This window comes from Anser anser, assembly GCF_964211835.1.
Source record: "Anser anser genome assembly, chromosome: 11".
Taxonomy (NCBI): domain Eukaryota; kingdom Metazoa; phylum Chordata; class Aves; order Anseriformes; family Anatidae; genus Anser; species Anser anser.
The window spans coordinates 5,134,466-5,152,474 of NC_139732.1; the positions used below are offsets into that span (position 1 = coordinate 5,134,466).

The following is an 18,009-nucleotide window of genomic DNA, read 5'->3' on the forward strand; positions in this document are numbered from 1 at the left end:
CAGTCTTAAAGCTTCTCATGGAAAATGAGAACAAAGCAAGCTGGTATTTCAACAGCCATCTGTCAGTTGGCATGTCAACAGTATTTTTATATAGGTGAGATTTCACACCGAAGCAGCCTTCCAATAGCATTTCTCACCAGGGCTGTATTAGGGTGGATGTCTTTTGAAAATTTACGCAGTTAAAACTGTTTCTCAGTTCCAGTGAAGATTACCTGGAAATACACTTTCTAATTGATGTTGCTTTCTTAAACTTGCTCATAGAAGGGTAACAACCTTACTAAAACAATTTTTTGATGCCTATGGAATAGAAAGAAAGCCAAAGTATGACACAAAACCTTTGACAAGAGGTTTAACACTATTTAATGCCTTAATTCAAAATAATATGCATGGACTGTTGTAAGCCAAGCTCTGAGCAGTTAGAACCTGTCATAAAGTTCATTATAAGAAAGCTATTAAGGCTCCAGGAAAGTGTTGTACATGAAGGAATGCAATGATGCGCTACTGAGCATGCAAACCACCTTAAAGCAACAGATACTGAGTTCATTGTTCTGTTAACTTGACAGCAGCTTAAATGTCAGCATGAGGTTATTTCATTCCTAATTGTTTTTTTCCAAAAAACATAAGGAGGCTAATCTATGCTTGTTATATTGTGACAGAGAGCTACAGCTGACTTTGCTGCCACAGTGGCATTACACATTTAGCCTTATTCTCCAACCATCCAAAAGAAAGAACACATTAAATTGTGCTTCATCTTAATTATGAAACCCTTTATTAATTTTGCTATTAGGAGAGAATTCTATCAATGGGGTTTAACAAATACAATAGCCTTAAGGATTTATCTAAAAAAAAATATCTACCTTTTCATGCTATTTTAAGAGAAATATTAAAGGTGCATATTAAGAAAATATGCCGTTCTGAATAGTTGGGGGAATGTAATATGACAGTCTCCTTTGTTGGAATCTTACCAGTTCATATAAGAAACAGCAAATGAAAACTTGGTAACCGAAGAGACTTTCAGTACTTTTCTCAGTTTTGGCTTGGAGCTGCTATTATAATGGGCAAGTTCAGCATTGGCCCCGTAACAAGGTGTTTCAGTTATGATTCAGGGTGGATACAATCAGTTCAAGTTTTGTACCTGCCCTCTTAACTCTTCCTGTATTGACAAGCATACCAGCTTTCAGGGTGGAGGAGATACTGATCACTAACACTACTGAGGTGATTGCCAGTAAGACCAATTATTTTAAAATTTAAGTTTGTTGAGAAAGTGTGTTCTAATTTATCAAATGGTATTTATTAATAATGCAGGCTGACATTTAAATGCACAATAATAAACTAATGTTCCTATATCCACAGTGATAACTATCAAAAATGCAAGCTTGATTACTTCTAGAGAGTATACCAGGGTCCCGATTACAGTGAGCCACTCTAACATGAATCACTACTTTAATACAGAGTTGAGCTACTCTTCTTTTGTAGTTATTACAGACTTACACTATTTGGGCATATTGTACATTGCTTATTCTGAGCTTCCTATTATGTTCTTGATTTAATCTTTGCAAATTTCATCCATTAATAATGAATTTTAGGGAGTCAATCCTCATTCTCCTTCCACTCCAAAATTCTTTTAATTTCTTTAAAAGACAAGAACATCCGACCAAACATTTCCCCCACCTTTCTTAAAAATAAATGGCAAAAACACCCCAAAAGTTACTTCCATGACTTTAGGCCTTCCTAAAATAAGCATGGTTATAGTTTACTTACAAAAGCAGTTTGTGTCATGCTAATACATTTTATGACTATAGTGTTTTTTTTTTTTTAAATGTGTCATCTTCTCTCCAGAACCAACATATAAATACTGTATCTATGCCATGAGCTACTGAACTAGCATCAACTCTGCAGGTTTCTTTTAGTTCTCCAATTCTTAAATACTTAACTATTGCACATATGGATTTTAATAAACAAAAATGCAGACTACTTCAGGTTGAACACCATTTAGTACAATCAATTAACTATTACATCATCTGAGAAATTGCTCAAGATGAATTTTCAGAAAGGCAGTTTACTTTGCAGGAATGTATAAATGACAATACTCATTCAAGTAGTACAAAGTATTCTGCTCACTGAAATGCTAAACGTTATTTACACAGCTTTATTTCTATCAGATTATTACTAAAGAATGGGTGGTATGTAAACAATGGTACATGCAATATGATCCCTCATACTATGAAAAATAAATTTACAGTTTTGTTAAATAAAGACCAAATGCTATTATATACATTTTTTTCCTGGAAGGCCTTATGAGACATTCAGCTCCACCTTTAATACGTTCCAAATAAATATCAAATAATGCAACATTTACAAATAGCACACCAGCAATATTTTCCACAGTAATCATTTTACAAATCATAATTTAGTATTTCAATTAAGCAAATGAGTAGCAGCTCCTTCACAAATATTAAGGCATGTCACATAGCATCAAAATGGAACCGATGAGCCTCCTGTCGTTTCTCTCTGTCATCTGCTTTCTGAAAAATAAAAATAAAAATAATTAAACACTTCATAGGATCTAGAGCAATGCTGTTACAGAAATGAGCTGTCAAATGTCAGAATGGTTGATTTTTTCCAAGTCGCTCATTTGACAAAATGCAAAAAGCTTAGTAAAAGCCTCAATAATTAGCTTTTAAATGATGTCAGTTTGTAAAAGCAATGATCTACTCAAGATTGGCTTCTGCTGTTAATGCTCAGCTGTTTTTTTATTTATGACCCATTATTTTCTGTTGTTCTATATAATGCTTTTAAAAGAGGAATATTTCAAAAACAAAAGATGTTTGCTAGCATGTATTTATTTAGTTTATGTTATAAATATGAGATGAAATCACTCTGGATTAACTGTAAGTGTTGCCATCTATGTTACACTTGAAATGAGATTTTAAAAAATGTTAAATACAAATTCAGACAAAGATGGCAGTTCAACAATTAACAGCACCAAGTGGGCTAAAAACAGACTGTTCCATGTTTTTGTTTTTATTGAGAAAATGTGAGGTAGGATGTCTTTCCCTGCTTATTTATGCAGAGCACACACTGATCTGCTGAAAGAGTAGCTTGGATGGTGCTTGGAAAAGAGAAGCATATTTAAGTTGTACCTAGAATCCAGGGAATGTGCAATTACATGTCCTCTCCCACCTGCCTCCTCTTGTGTTTTAAAACAATGGCAGAATAGGAAAGCAGTTGTTCCAGGATTTTGAACGCACTGTGAACTTTTCTAGAAACCAGTGTTTTTCTCATGACAGACAAGTCTCTGTAAATCTTATCGTAAGAAAAATCAGCAAAAACAGATTTCAATGATTTTTTAGCTTGCTTATACTTTTTTTTGATGATGAGTAAAACAAAAAAAACCCTTTACAGTATGCTGTTGTGTGGGCATTCAGATTTGTACCCGAGTTGATAAATATACATGACAATTTTGGTAGAAATCAGTGCATGTGTTCTGCCATGAAAGTTTGTCATCTGCTCTGGCTCAAGGCCAAAGATTTCCTCATCACACAATGTTTATACATGACAGCGATTCCATTGGGTTAACTATGGATTTTATTGCATTTCGTAGCAGCAGCAGAGCTGTCAGGGAAGTTTAACATACATCAGCCTGGCTTTTTGGCAGAGACTTTATCAATTCCAATAGTATTCTGAATGTCAAAAACAGGGTGGGAAAAGGTGAGTGGCATATTCTGACACTGAAATGCTTGTCACATTCCACAATTTTTTGTGGTCTCACTTAGAAAGTAATTTTCACTCCATTTTTTGTCTGCTTCATGAAAAAATTACCACTTCAAAATTTGACTAACTTATATTCTGACGAATCCATCCAAAGCTGCCTAGTAGGATTATCATCAATGCATAGTGCCAACACCACAAAGCAAATTAAAAAGAATCAGAATACAGGAACATTGAGGTCCTTAGCTAATGTAGCAGACTATACTGTTGTAAGAGGAGTAATAGTAAAAACTAGGAACTGAGATTTGAAAGCCTTTTTTTTTTTTTTTTAAAGTGGATACAAAATTTCTAAGGAATGACAGAGCAACATAATATCCCTAAATACCACAGTTATTTAAACAATATAGTAGCAGCTGGTAAATGAGTGCGTAAGAACTATTGTAGACTACGAACTTCGACTACTTATCTGCAGAGGTCAAAGTACATGGTTTATTTTAACTGCTGAATAGAACACTGCAGCTTACAGACCAGTATATCCTCTGGGGGAAAAGAAGAGATTGTAACTGCCTGTACATTTCCCCTTTCTTTCTTTGTGATAGGTACTCTAGAAATCTGCAGGGGAAAACAGCATTTAGGCAGAACAGTATTTTTGTGAGAGGGTTACTGAAAGAGGCAGTAAAGCAAGCATAAACTCAGAAACAAGCAACTTTGGAATTTAATCCCCCCAGTCATGCCAGTGATGCACAGTTCAGCTGTGGTCAGGATTCTTTCTTGTTCTGTACCTCAACCATTTCTTCTAAAAATTGGGAAGGTAAAAAATCAATGTGAGGGCATTGGAAAATTATTGGAATTAACAAGTATTTATATAGTACTCTGAAAATACACATAATATATCTAAATATTTGTGCCTATTTTGAGCAAGATGCAGCTGCTGCAAAGGAGTTTAACATATAAGCAATACCATTTCATTCACATACACTTAATGGGGTTTAAAAGGGTTCAGAAAGCAAACACTTTGGGCTGAGTGCTTTTTTACATTAAAATACATGAATTATTACATAAAGAATTGTTTTCAACATTGACATTAAACCTCAGTTTCTCCAGATAGAATTGGTATATAGTTAATCCTTCACAACCCAAATTTATTTTATTTTTTTTTTATATTTTGTTACTTGTTGCTCAAGATGTCTTGAAGACAGAGTTAAACCCAGTCAGTGCATAGTCCAAGCTACCATTTAGCAATGCTTTCTTGGTACATTAGGACACATTAAGGACAGTTGTCATAAAATTTGTATTTCCTTGCTTTGGGTGTTTCATACCCAGCATTGCTATTATTTGGAGACTGTATTTAACATTTTGAAGAGTGGAAAATGACAGACAAGTAACATTTAAATATGAAGCATGCGCAAAGCCTATCTATATATTTAACAAGGTCATTTTATTTCCACAAGCACAAAATAACAAACAGTTCTACCATGTCAAAATGTGCAGTAATTCTATTTGACAGCTAAGATTATGGTTTGGGTATGTAGTAGCATTTATTGGCAATTCTGCCAGTTGGATATGATTGCGAACTGCACATAGTTAAGAAAAATGGGAACGCATTTCTTTTGTGACATGAAAGGCCCCTTTCAAAATGCTTCTTCAAATCAATGGATTTCTATACACTGCATGTATAATTCAGACACACAGAGCAAGCGGCCAATATGCACACGACTGACTCCCTATACCGTCTTGAATGCTAATGTTAGTGCAATCAACAAAGATAAAGAAAAAGAGATGTTTTCCTTTTTCATATTACCAGCAGAACTCAAGATAAGTAAATTGAATTTATGTTCCATTTTCTGAGTACAGTGCTCCTTTAAACTCTGCAAAATAGAACACTTAGATATAAAACAAAAACTTTGCATTTAGTTGGGAATAACAGCTTAATAGCAAAAGCTTATCCATGTTTCTTGTCACTTCCCTTTTTAAGTGTCGTAGAGTTTAAATAATAAACAATGCCAATTTTTAAGCTTGCAATAAATACTGAATTAATAATAAATACCTTTTGGGAATTAATGCAGTATATGTCAAGTTATACTGCAGAAAACTACTTAAAAACATACAACATTATAAAATATCAGGAAATGTTAAATAGTGTAGAAAAAATACTACTAATTAAGCTTACCTTTTCTTGCCAGTGTAATATGCCAATTATTGCCAGGATGAAGACACAGACACCAATTAATGCTATAGCTGTTAGCAGCACAATGTTACTTGGGGTCAGATACAGCTTGGCACTCCAGCTATACAAAAGAGGAAAATCCAAGGAAACATTAATACCCTTCATTAGGAAGCAGAAAATAGATTTAATTTAAAAAGATGAAAAGAACTTGCTAGTGTTAACACACAACAACTTGGTCCACAGAAACCTAGTGGCTATACTTGAAGACTGGAGCTTAATGGTCTTTACTTAGAAATATATGGCTTAATATAATTATTTTCAGGTAATGCCATGTTGAAATTCAGCTGCTATATAACTATCCAGGAATGCCATGGATATCCTCAGGGACTGATGTTTTCCTCATTAGATTTATCTCACACTGTCCCCCTGGGACAAAGTAAAGTGCATAGGAAAGCCTTCCACAAAACTGTCTGGGACCTGGGGAGATGGAGAAGCAGGGTGAAGTAACCTGTAACAGACTGTTTACCCCACAAAGGAAGCTCTTCTTGAACAGGCTCATGGTGAATACTTAGGACTCTCTCAGTCTGAAATTTACCCACGGACAACTGTAGTTGTAGGCAAAAGAACCAGCTGATTATGTCAGGAAGATGCTTGGAGAGCAATAAAACTAGGCACCTTAAGGCCATCTAGAAGACATCTCCAGAATGTTGTGGGGTCCTGAGGCTCAGTAACACCGTGCTTATACTCCAGGCTTCCCATCATGGGAAAGCTGTCAGCAGGATCCCTTATGTTGAGGCCTCTCAGGAAATGACACATAATAAATGCTTCTTAAATTCATGTTTTCTTTTAATATGAAATCTGATTTCTCCTGGAATTCTATCCTCCACTATTCTACAGTGTCCATGAATTCTCTCTATAAGAAAGCAAAACTAGTTTAAGGATAAGACTACTGAGAAAGTTTCTATATAATGCATACCTTTAAATACCTCAAGTTTCTAACTAAATTTTCTACTTCTAGCAGATGTTATTCCTGTGGTTGTTAATTAGCAACTCAAGTGGCACATCACTTCTAAACTGTTATTTGTTCTATAGTAAAATTAGCTGCTGAAACTGATGTCAGAATTATTTCTGCATGATAAATGCAACTGACCTCACTAGTAGATCAAGCGGCAAAAAGCAGCTGGAATATGTGACTTATGTTTTCTCTAATAGCAAAGACAGAAACATGCTTGCTTTCTGGGATAAACATTTTAATTGCAAAATGAATTCAGTGTTGAAGCTCTTGCGTAAGTAACCCCTTCACCTCTACTTAAAGAAAAACATTCATACCTATGGCAACAGATACCATTCAGAAGGGCTGAACCAAAGCTTTTATATGCAACTAGGCAGAAACTGCATGTTTGGTGAAACAAAAGTACTTGCTTCCATCATTACCATGCTTGCAATTTGTCAAAAAGAATGCTGGTAAATCTAGCAAGTAAGTTATTATTTACAAGAGTTGAGCTGGTAATAGGTTTTGATTGTTAATGAGTCCATGTGAATACTCACAAGTATTCTGCCCAGTCACAGAAGCAACAACATGAAGAGAGCTAACTCCCTCCTCCTTGGCTGTTTTTTGATTTACTTTCTAGACAAGTGGCTTTTTAACCTACAAATAATGCCTAATTTTATAGGCATTAATAATGTAATTTTGTGAAGTTCAATTCAAGATGATGAAATTACCTTCGAGGAACATTATGAGGATATGGGATGACTATAAGCTGGGAGTTTGGTATGATAGCTGTCCATTCTTGTTTTCTTATGGACTGAAAGAAAAAGAAAGACTATATCAATTCCTAGCAAACGATTCATAATTTAAGAGCAAAGATTTCTGAAATTCTCTGTTGAAACATAAAAATCAACTGCTTTTTTTTTTCCTTTTGTAAGTATAAGTGACTATTCCCTTATGGTCATTCAAGCTTTTTCTTCTAAAAGCTCCAAAAACAACAACAAAAAGCAAAATAAGTGCTGCTGGCATGAAACACAGCATCTGCTTAAAAAGTATAAAGCAACAACATATTAGGGAAAGAAGAAAAGAACCAATTCTGCAGAGGAATTTTATGCAGGCAAAGCAATTATCCAAATCACAATTTAGACAGTATATTAATACAAATACCTTAAAGTAGTACCATCAGGTTTTTAAAGACTGAGAGTGGTCAGGACCCTACTTTCATGGTCCACCTGAAATTTAGGTTATCATGGCAATCTCCACCTCCTATCATATTGATCATGGTGCCAGCACTGAAGCAGAAAGGATTCTGAGTTTACAGGCCAGCCAGACCAGCCCCAGGGAAATCTTACATCTGAGACCATAATTTATCCACCAGGCCTAATATGCATTTATGATACGAACAAGCACCATATACCTAACATTTACAGACAATTCCAGTCATCTTTTGTTCTTACTGTTATAGCTTTAGGGCTTACACTCACCCCCAAAACCAGGCCTTATAGGGTGTTTTTTTTGCAAACTTCTTTGATATTTGTACTTCTGAAGTAAGTGTCCCTAGCAGTATTTCTCTCCAAACTCTATTAGGAAAGGTAACACCACAAATAGTAGTGTGACAATCTTAAATTTCAACTAACCTTTTCTCCTAAAGGACGAGGAATGCCAACATACAAATGGTCGAGGAAATTAGCACTACGTCCCAAGCCTAGCACATTGTATGGCAACTGGAGAGCAAAATGTGCTGATTGGCTAAGTTGTCCAGCTGCAATAAAATTAGAAAGGAAACTCAAGTTAGTATTTTGAAAAAAAAACAAAAAACAAAAAACAAAAACTGTTCCAAACACACATTTCTGGGTCAACCATAAAAATGTTTAAAAAAGTTGAACGACCGCATGATTATTTAACTCTTAAAGACTCAATACCACATTTCCAAACTACTTGTGGGCACTAGAGAATTGCTTAAATGCTTGAGATTTCTAGGTAAGATGATTCTTTTGAGCACCATTTCTACGTCAAACAAACTCTATTTGTTACTAGTTGAGAAGAAATGAGCTGTTGATGTTTGTTTTGATATGGTTAGTGCCAAGTCTCTTGCCCCACTGATTTACAAGCTCAGACTCAACATGTAAAGGTTCGCATTCTTAGTAGTAGTAATCAGTAACTATTGTTTTTTTTTTTTGTTACAAAATTAGGTAAGAAAATGATCATAAATTCTCAAATAATAATTTGATTTAATGACAACAGGATTACAGTGGTTGCAAGTCACATCCTCACAAGAACATGTAATTGTAAATAACTATGTGAGACTAAGGGAAAAACAACATTCTTTGTTGGAGCTATCTACAGGTTCACCAACATCCTATTTCTAAGGTAGCCAATTACTCCATTTAAGTAGAACTCCTGTAATCTCAATTTCTGGCAAACTGATCCAGATCCTATGGGGATTCCTTTTTTTTTTTTTTTTTTTTTATTCTCTAGAAAGCCTCTTAGCAAGTGATCTGGTTCCACAGCACGAATATTAGCATCTCATAAGCACCACAGGGAATTCAGCCCTGAAAATAAAAGGGGAAAGTGGACTGAATGTGCACGCTTGCAACTTAGATGCCTATTATATACAGTGCTACTAACAGCTGTGATACTTCTGAAAGCCCAAGCTCCAAAGCTGACATAACTACATTAGAATATGTTTTCATTAAAAATGACTTTACACCACAAAACTAGAGAATTAAAACTAGAAACACCAACTCTTCAAGTAAAGCAACAATTAAATCATAATATTGCTGATATTCAAACTTTCTGCACATATTCACACCTGAACATTTTAAGTTTAGCAATATTGTATGCAATATTGCTAGAGTTCAAATATGGTTTCTATACAAAAAGAAGTCATAGAAAAATGTACTACATACTATATCACCACATATAGCAACCAGAAAACCCCTCTTAACAGAATTCGGGTATTCATTAAATGATTCAAGCTTTTACTATGAACACAGTCTTCTTTCTATATAGTGAATAGTGAAATTCTACCTAATGAATCTTGCAATGTCAAGTGACTACCGAAATTAAACTTCCTTTGATTGTCTTATACATGCTGCAATGTTTACATAAAGTGTCTAGCAGCTATTACAGCAATGAATTTAGTGTCCACCTCACAATCCAATTTAGTTAAACAGCATGAGAGCTCAATGCAACAACAAAGAGTAAGCAGATTTCCAAAAGCTATAAGGGCATGACTTAACAGCATGTAAAAGGTCATTCTATCACAGAAGGCTTAAAACAAAAACAAAGCCAAAACAGCAAAATGAAAGAGCTTTAAATGAGAATTGTAAAAATTATCAGTCCATACAACCTCAGCCATACAGCTGCTTAAACACATCATGACTTGATCCATACAAGCAATCCAAAGAATCTAATCGTAGGGTAATATTACACATAGTCATGGATATTGGTCTTCGAGTAAACCTGAATAATTTATTGTTCTGTGGTTCCTAGCCCACAGGATTAATATTTTTGGTATACACGAGCTGTAATTATGACCCTATTCATTTCATACTAACTACAAAGTCAAAAATAAGTCTATTGACATATTTCAAGAGAGAAAATTAAAAGGCTGAAGTGAAAACATGAAACAACGGATCAACCTGAAGCTCCATCCAGGTTGAGCCTTGCTTGTGTAATCGCAAGGGTCTGTCTGGTATGTAAGACATGGTACATCAAAAAACGTATCAAGAATAGTTTTTGTAAGCTACACGCTGCATAAAATAGCAGGCTCTCTCTGCCAAAGGTGATCTTATCACAAGAAGATCTAGAAGGAACTGTATTTTTCCCTCAGCAGTTTGGCTTGTCAACACGGTAAGGAGTCAGCCAGTACTGCTATGGTTATGGAGCTGCTAGTCTTATCTGAGTGTAAAGCAGCAGATGGACAGACTTCAAGGCCAGGCCCTCACACAAAGCAGAAAAAGAAAAGGTATTTTGAGGTCTCTGATGTTGCATGAAAGAGGGAGAAAGCAAGCAGGAACACAATAAAATTGGATTGTCGTAAAGAGGGAAGAAGTAGCAGAGAGGAAAAAAAATGGAGTAAAGAGATGGCGATGGCTAGAGGTAGCCAGATGTTCATAGTACGAAGTTTAACAACAATCCTGCCATTCAACTTGTTCAGCCCTTGACTAGGCAACAATCTAATAAATTTAAAATGCTTCTCTTGTGCTGGTGCTACAATATGAAATTGGCCTTGTGCAGTTTATGAAAATACTCCAGTAAATTAACCAGCTGCTCTACATTAAAGTATCTGATCTTTTTTATGTTTTTCTGAGTCCATATGGACACTTAGTTCTAAGAAAATCAGTTTGTGTTACTGACAATAAAATAAATGAAACCAAAAATATCAAGTAGGTAGTCTTTTCAATAAAACACCAAAGATCATTACTGTGGACCACGCCAGCTTGCAAAAATGACATAACTGCAGTTTAGCCAAGGTCAGAGCTGTTAATAAATAGAGCTGTATAAACTGATACCAGTTCGATAAAGCCAGTATTACTGCAGTCTTCAAGCAAACACATTCAAAACCTGTGAGATTCAGTAATGCTACTATTTTATTATCACAAGTGACTTTTTGCTTCTCGTTTTTTAAACTTCAGCATCCTTAAAAAAAAGCCCCTGAAGTTGCATACATTACTAAATTCATCTCGTGCATCCCCTCAACTCACAAGAACAGCTTTAATTCAATCTGTGCTCAACTTCAGCCTACTCTAGTTTTTGTCAGGCAGTGTTGAATGTAGGATTCAGCTGAAAAACGGTCAGAATAATATTAGAAATTTCTTAGAAGCCAATAAAAAAACAGAAATGCAGATGTAGAGTTAAAAATCCTGGATGACACACACTTAACTGTGGCATCTCTGTAAAAATAACAACTCCAAGAGGTGAAATAGGGAGTGAAGGCGGCAGATTGCAGAAGAGAGATGAGAGTGCATGCCTGAAATTAGTTTGCCTACTTCTCCCAGATTTACAACAGACCTTGATTTGATCATAAAATTCATTCAATATTAAAAGTTGTTACAACTGAATTCCCTCTCAGAGAGGAAAGGTCTGTGGAGATGTTAACGAAAGATGTAAGACCCAGTACTTCTCAATTCTAATGCTTATTTTGGTAATTGCTATTCCTTGTAGGTAATTTAACAGTATTTCTTGTTTAAGATTAAAAGAGAATTGAGCAATGTAGAAGTAAAAGCACTGAGTATACGCTAATTATTATTCTGCTATCTTTTAACAGCACACTGGAATGTTAATAGTAGAGAGAGTAATTCTAACAATGTTTTAAAAAACCCTCTCAATTATGCAAATTTCCTGTAGTTACGACTTGGCAGATCAAAGAACCTTAAAACGAGTTTGATAAGGACAGCCGTATGTGCCTTGTTATTCTACTTTTTGCATGAATACTGTATACATGAAAGATACCATATTTCAGAACTAAAGACCTGCACAATTAGGAACATCAGAAACAGAACAGTGAACGTTTCTTCATTTACTGTATGATTTACTTTAGGCCAGGGATGGAAGGATAACTTAAGAATAGATAAGTTTGGCTTCAGCGGTCCAGCCAATAACTGTTCCTACGCTAAGACCAGTGGTAAAGACAAGTAGCATCAGTTGACATGAAAAAATAAATTGAATGCTGAACACCATTCTCATTAGATAAAGAACAATGTTGTTATTCATGTTACTTTTTGGGAAAGATATTATATAAAAAAAAATGTAACAAACTATCAGATTCCCTTATTATTGCTTTCATAAAATTCAAAGCTTTGGATATGGATTGTTCCATGGTATTATATAAAGAATGGAAATAAGCTGACAAAAAATAGCTTTAAAATGGTATTGATACTATATTGTTTAAAATTAATGTGGAAAAGATAATGTGTAGGTTTATAAATGGCCCAAAAATACCATCTGGGTTTGGTACTGTCAACCAATACACATACATGAAAGTGTTGCTTGAGGTATTTCCTGACAGTCAAATAGAACACAATTCTGATATAACAGGCAAATCTTTTCATGACAGTAACCTGTATACCATTAAAATTCCAGTTAGAGAAACATTTACTGAATTTTACAAGTAGGACTTGAAAGAGAAGAAAGTTCAAGTACAAACTTAATAAAATAGCTACAGAAAATTCAATTTTGAGAAGTACTTGCAGAAATTAAAGACAAAAAAATCTATTAATATATTACAATTCAGAAACCGATCAAAGAGTATTATAAAATTCCCTGTAACAATACTGTGAGGGTCATAAATACACTTGGAATTCATTATGAAATAACAGTAATGTCAAAACAGAAAAGGAAATTCATCATGATTGGACTCAGTTTTTTATTATTGTAAATATGGTAGTAGTGAAGATGAATGGTACTATAGCAGTATTAATCATATTTGATAGATGTTTCTCAGCATAAATTGTCAAAAACATTCAATTTCTAAAAGCAACCCCCTTGAAAAAAACACAAACAACCAAACCTAAGATAATGTTTTTAAGGAAAAAAAACGTTTATTTTCCTTGGAAGAGGAAAGTGGAAAACAAAGATTAAGAATGATACATAAATTAGGTCCAAATTTTAAACCAGCTTTCCTCGCCACAGATAAAATGAATGTGTAAGCTATGTGCATTCTTCCATGACAGATGCCAGTAGTTCAATCATCTTTATTTTGCCACTAGGTTATTTTATAAGATTGCATAAATAACGAGTGCTAAAGGGTCAAACACAAACCAAACCTATCTAAACTTGTAATTCTACATTTCCTCAAGGTAAGGTTTAAAATCAGCTTATATTTCTGTGAATTAAGCTTTTAATATATATTCTGCATTCAGACCCCATAAATACATTATTTTTCATCTTCTGCTTAAAACTAAGACAATTTATAAAAATTAACTTTATTTTAAAAAGCAGTATATCATAAATTATCCAGGTCTGCCAACATGCAATCCTCTACAGTTATCATTTATTGTATCCCACATTATATATAAAGTGTTTAAGGATTTGATAATACAGATTCTACTTGCTGTTAGACATAGTTTTATAAATGTATATTATGACCTCGTTTAAAATATAGGACTTAAGTCTGAAATTGTGTTAACTGAAGATATGTAGCAAAGTGAAAAACTGTTCCAACTACATGAACAATGAATCTAAATGAGTATAATTAGATCTGAGCGGAGGTTGTGTTGTAGTTTATTTGATTTATAGCTACTTTATAGCAGTTTCCTAAAGATGAAAAGATCTGTTTGATTGTATTACTAACGTGTTTATTTACTTATGCAAAAAAGTCTTTTTGTTACATAGGTAGTACTTCTGATTCTTTGATAGTAAGATTGTGCGTAGGTATCTACTCAAAAGTCACATGGCCAGAGGAACTATGAAGCTGTGTTTTCATTAAGTTAGTTTATCTTTGCATGTGTGTACCAAATTTAGGCAGGCCCACATTAAGGCCCGGTGAGCCTGAAGCAGTAAATACATTACACTACTTAAAACCCATTGATTTCTTCATTTAGATGCATGTTCATTCAATGAATACACTGAATGAACTTTAATTGGCAGTCTGGAAAGACGTTTTCTAATCCAGAAATTACAGTAAATTCCAGCAACTGTGACAGCAACTGTCAAGAAGCTTTATTAATGGCTCCATATTCCAAGAAGATAGCCCTGAAGAGTACAGAGGGGTAGTGACCCACTGCAAGGAGTTTAGTTAACAGCAGAAAGAAGAGATCAGTGAACACCAATTTTTATTACACAAATTTGTGAAAGTAAGGAGTTTTATTCTTTATAAAGATATTAAATAGGCTCCAAGCTGTTTACACTTTTGCTCATTTGAAAAAACAAGGATTTAGGTCTTTTAAAAAAAGGAATGAGTACAATAAAATGTCTTCATACATCTTCATGTACTTCAGGTACATCTTCATAACTGAACTCTACGACTAATATACAACATGTACGCAAAATAGGTCAAAAACCAAGTTACCCAGTTATCAAGAACAGAACAGGCACTCCAATAAGCAATAAAGTAAAAATGGACAACACAATAGGTATCTCTAGAGATCTCGCCTGAGTCAAAATGCCTTCAAAACCACGACATGAACTGTGAAATAAAACATGTCTGTATTTGCATGGATATCCATCCCGCATCTCTTTGCGAGCAGTCCTGTTTCCTGGCTGGAACACTTTTTAGCCTTACATTCTATGTCCCCATAATCCCTCCACAGAACACTAAGCTTTTGTCCGCTATGCTCCTTTGTTACTGCTTGGGCAAAAACATTTCAGGCTATGGCTAACTCCAACTGTATGTATATTGACCATATGGCCAGCCTGAGGACAAAAGAGACCAAATAACTGTTGATCTCTAAGTAAAGTCTTTTCTTCACGTGGAATCCTGTTTTCTACCTAACTGTTGATTTTTAAAGAACAGGTAAAGTTTTACTCAAGGCACATATGTTTCAATTAAAATTGGCTTCAGTACGCCAACAGATTCAAGTTATTTGGGACTACAAATAACCAAGACAGTACACTCAAGCAAGTTCCACGTCCACAGGAATTCAGGCTTTTAAGGAATAAGGAGAGCGATCCTGTACAAGCCTTTGCCAGTATTTTCCAGTATGGTTAAAAAGGTTGTACTGTGACTTGGCTCTGACAAAGTTTGCCAGCCTTCATCTTGATAATTTGCAATAATAGAGATATGCCAGTTGTTACCCAATGTGAACTGGCTGCCTAAGGGCCAGAGTCTGATATACTATTCTATCTGAGACTACCTGAAAATCTCTAAGCTCACGATGCAGTTCTGAGTGTTTCTACCTAAACAAGTAAGCTCTTACTAGAATTCACTTACGAAGAAAAACTTCAGAGCAATAAAACCGAGAACAAAACTGGTAGAATGATTAGTTGGTTAAAGTGAATTTGTGCACCTGGAAAGAGTATTCTGCATTTTCATATTGGCATTAATTACTAATTTAACCAACAAATGCAGGTTAATACTTTCAAGCCCATAGCACATATGAATACAGAAGTATTGCATATTTCAGGATATCTTATTTCTTTATCTTTTCTAGGGTGGAATAAACAGTTCTGAGCACAGTGTTAAAGGTGAGAGAGTTATCACTGATATATGATCCAATATATCCACATTTCTTCCCCTAGACTATTGCTATTATTTAGTCGTGTATTCTTATGAGATTATCTTACCTGACCCATTTTTCAGGTATCCATTTGCATCTACAGTTGTGTACATGATGTAAGGACCAGGCTGATTAACACCGAAAGGCTACAAGGGCGGGGGGGGGTGGTATAGGAAGGGAGGAAGAAGCAGGCAAAATTTTAGGAACACATAAAGCAATACTAATTAAATAGTAAACCAAAGACACTTTCACAGAAAAATGATTTCTTTATATGGATAATTCTGAAACCTTGTTATTGCTTTGCTCATGGTAATATATGAAAACTAATTTTCAAAACAAGGCTTATTAGTTCTCTAAGTACCATTTAGTTTCTCATGAAGAGCACAATACTACTCAGTCCTATGACAAAAGGTTTGATGTTTTCTGGGGAATTCTAAGTATACTAGAAAACTAAATTCAAAGAAATAACTGCATGTTCTGAAAAAAACAGAACTCATTCAATATTTTCTGAGAATGCACCATCTTGATGGACTTTCTGAATCTAAAAAGTACTACACAAATTCAAAATTGTTATTATTCAGTGGTATTTAATTAAAAATTGTTATTATTCAGCAGTATTTTATTTAATTAAAGTGGCTGAATAATTACTTCTCAAGTACCAATATCTATTTAAAATAAATTCTTTGGAGGCAGAAAATGTGTTTAAACATCAAAGTACAGTTACAGGGGGAAAACAGAAGAAAAAAACAAAGGGAGTGGTGGATTACTGAGTGATGAACCATGTCAAATGTACCTAAGTGAGAATGGGATGTGTGCGTGGGGGAAATTATTTGTTAAGGTGGGAGGGAGGGGGGAACAAGTGAAAAAAAAAAGATTTTAAATGTGTTTTTTTTTCCCCCTTCAAATGCCAAATTTAAGCTGATATTAGGGCATCCAGTTCAGTAGATGATCTTTCAGATGAGTTGCAGAAAGAACACTGAAGAAGAGATGACACAGTTCACATCACGCCTCAAAAATAGTAAGTTGTAAACCATAAGAATAAAGTGATAATGATGAAAGATGGGATCAAAGCTTGAAAAAGAATAATGAATTGGCTAGAATGAAAGGTAAGGAGACAGATAAAATATGTTAATGCAGAACTGTGAAAGATGAGTAAATAAGGTTAAAACATGCTTTATTTTTGCCAGGTAGCTGTATTCTGGCGTAACATACTTCATGATACTTTCTACCAGAATTTCTTTTACAGTGAAGGCATTAGTATTTCAATGATCTTTATAATGAGGCGCTCATCAAATCTGTTGTTCTGTTGTGAAGATCTACTTTCTAAACCTTTAGTTTTGCAATTAAGCTAATAATACTACCAAAACCCCTTATTATTTTGTAACAGAAATTACCCTTATGACTTAAAAAGGCTTGTAGAAAAAGTTCATATTTTTGCACAGCTAAGATGCAAACTCTAGCTTTGATTTCTCTGAGTTCCTCTTTTAGGCCATCTTTCACTGTGAAAACTAATCTGCTAACTGAAAGTTTGGTGGTTGATATGCAAGGTCTCTGGAGATGATTAAAACACTTGAAATAGAAATTAGCACATGAACATGTAACTCATCTGCAGAACCATTAGAACCAAGTACATTCCTTTCCCTTCTCTTCTATCCTTCATTGTACCCATATACTCTATGTTGGCCCATAAGTTGCTGTCAGGCAGCCCATGGCTCAGTCTGTCCCACATTTTTCTTTTATCTGTATATTCAGCCCTTGTGATGCTGCCTAACAATGCTCACTGCAGAATCAGTCAATTCTTTTTGTCTCTGAGCAGGCAGCTGGAGAAAGATATGGGTCTCAAATACATAGAACCTGACCAGTCATGATTTGGATTACACATTCTTCCAGTCAGTAACTCTTCTCAGTTATGTATGTGGACATCTCCCAGCATAATAAAGTCCCAGCTCATCTGAAGCTAAATAGTAAAGTTATAATTATAC

The 18,009-nt window shown here is 34.7% G+C and overlaps 2 protein-coding genes across 8 annotated transcripts in view; one reads left to right on the forward strand and one right to left on the reverse strand.

Annotated features, from left to right (window-relative positions):
- LOC310905659 (uncharacterized protein) overlaps positions 1 to 18,009 on the forward strand; it is a gene marked incomplete at its 5' end in the record, with an annotated part of 135,646 nt that overhangs the window by 65,345 nt on the left and 52,292 nt on the right. For 3 of the 6 annotated variants that reach the window (XR_014589209.1, XM_083852271.1, XM_083852270.1), the window contains 2 exons: positions 15,962 to 15,995; positions 16,946 to 18,007. Of the gene's footprint in view, positions 1 to 15,961; positions 15,996 to 16,945; positions 18,008 to 18,009 lie in introns of those variants that run through there. The other 3 variants (XM_083852274.1, XM_083852272.1, XM_083852273.1) reach the window with 1 other exon arrangement.
- The window catches only part of ITFG1 (integrin alpha FG-GAP repeat containing 1), a 73,223-nt gene continuing 55,550 nt past the window's right edge, over positions 337 to 18,009 (reverse strand). Inside the window, exons 14-19 of one of the 2 annotated variants that reach the window (XR_014589191.1) lie at positions 16,095 to 16,173; positions 8,504 to 8,628; positions 7,601 to 7,683; positions 6,554 to 6,791; positions 5,882 to 5,999; positions 337 to 2,525 (exon numbers count right to left, since the gene is read on the reverse strand). Coding sequence is in view for 1 of the 2 variants with exons in the window: in XM_083852222.1 (XP_083708348.1) it covers positions 2,466 to 2,525; positions 5,882 to 5,999; positions 7,601 to 7,683; positions 8,504 to 8,628; positions 16,095 to 16,173 (465 nt within the window). In the remaining variant the exon portion in view is untranslated. The remainder of the gene's footprint in view (positions 2,526 to 5,881; positions 6,000 to 6,553; positions 6,792 to 7,600; positions 7,684 to 8,503; positions 8,629 to 16,094; positions 16,174 to 18,009) is intronic. The other variant, XM_083852222.1, reaches the window with a different exon arrangement.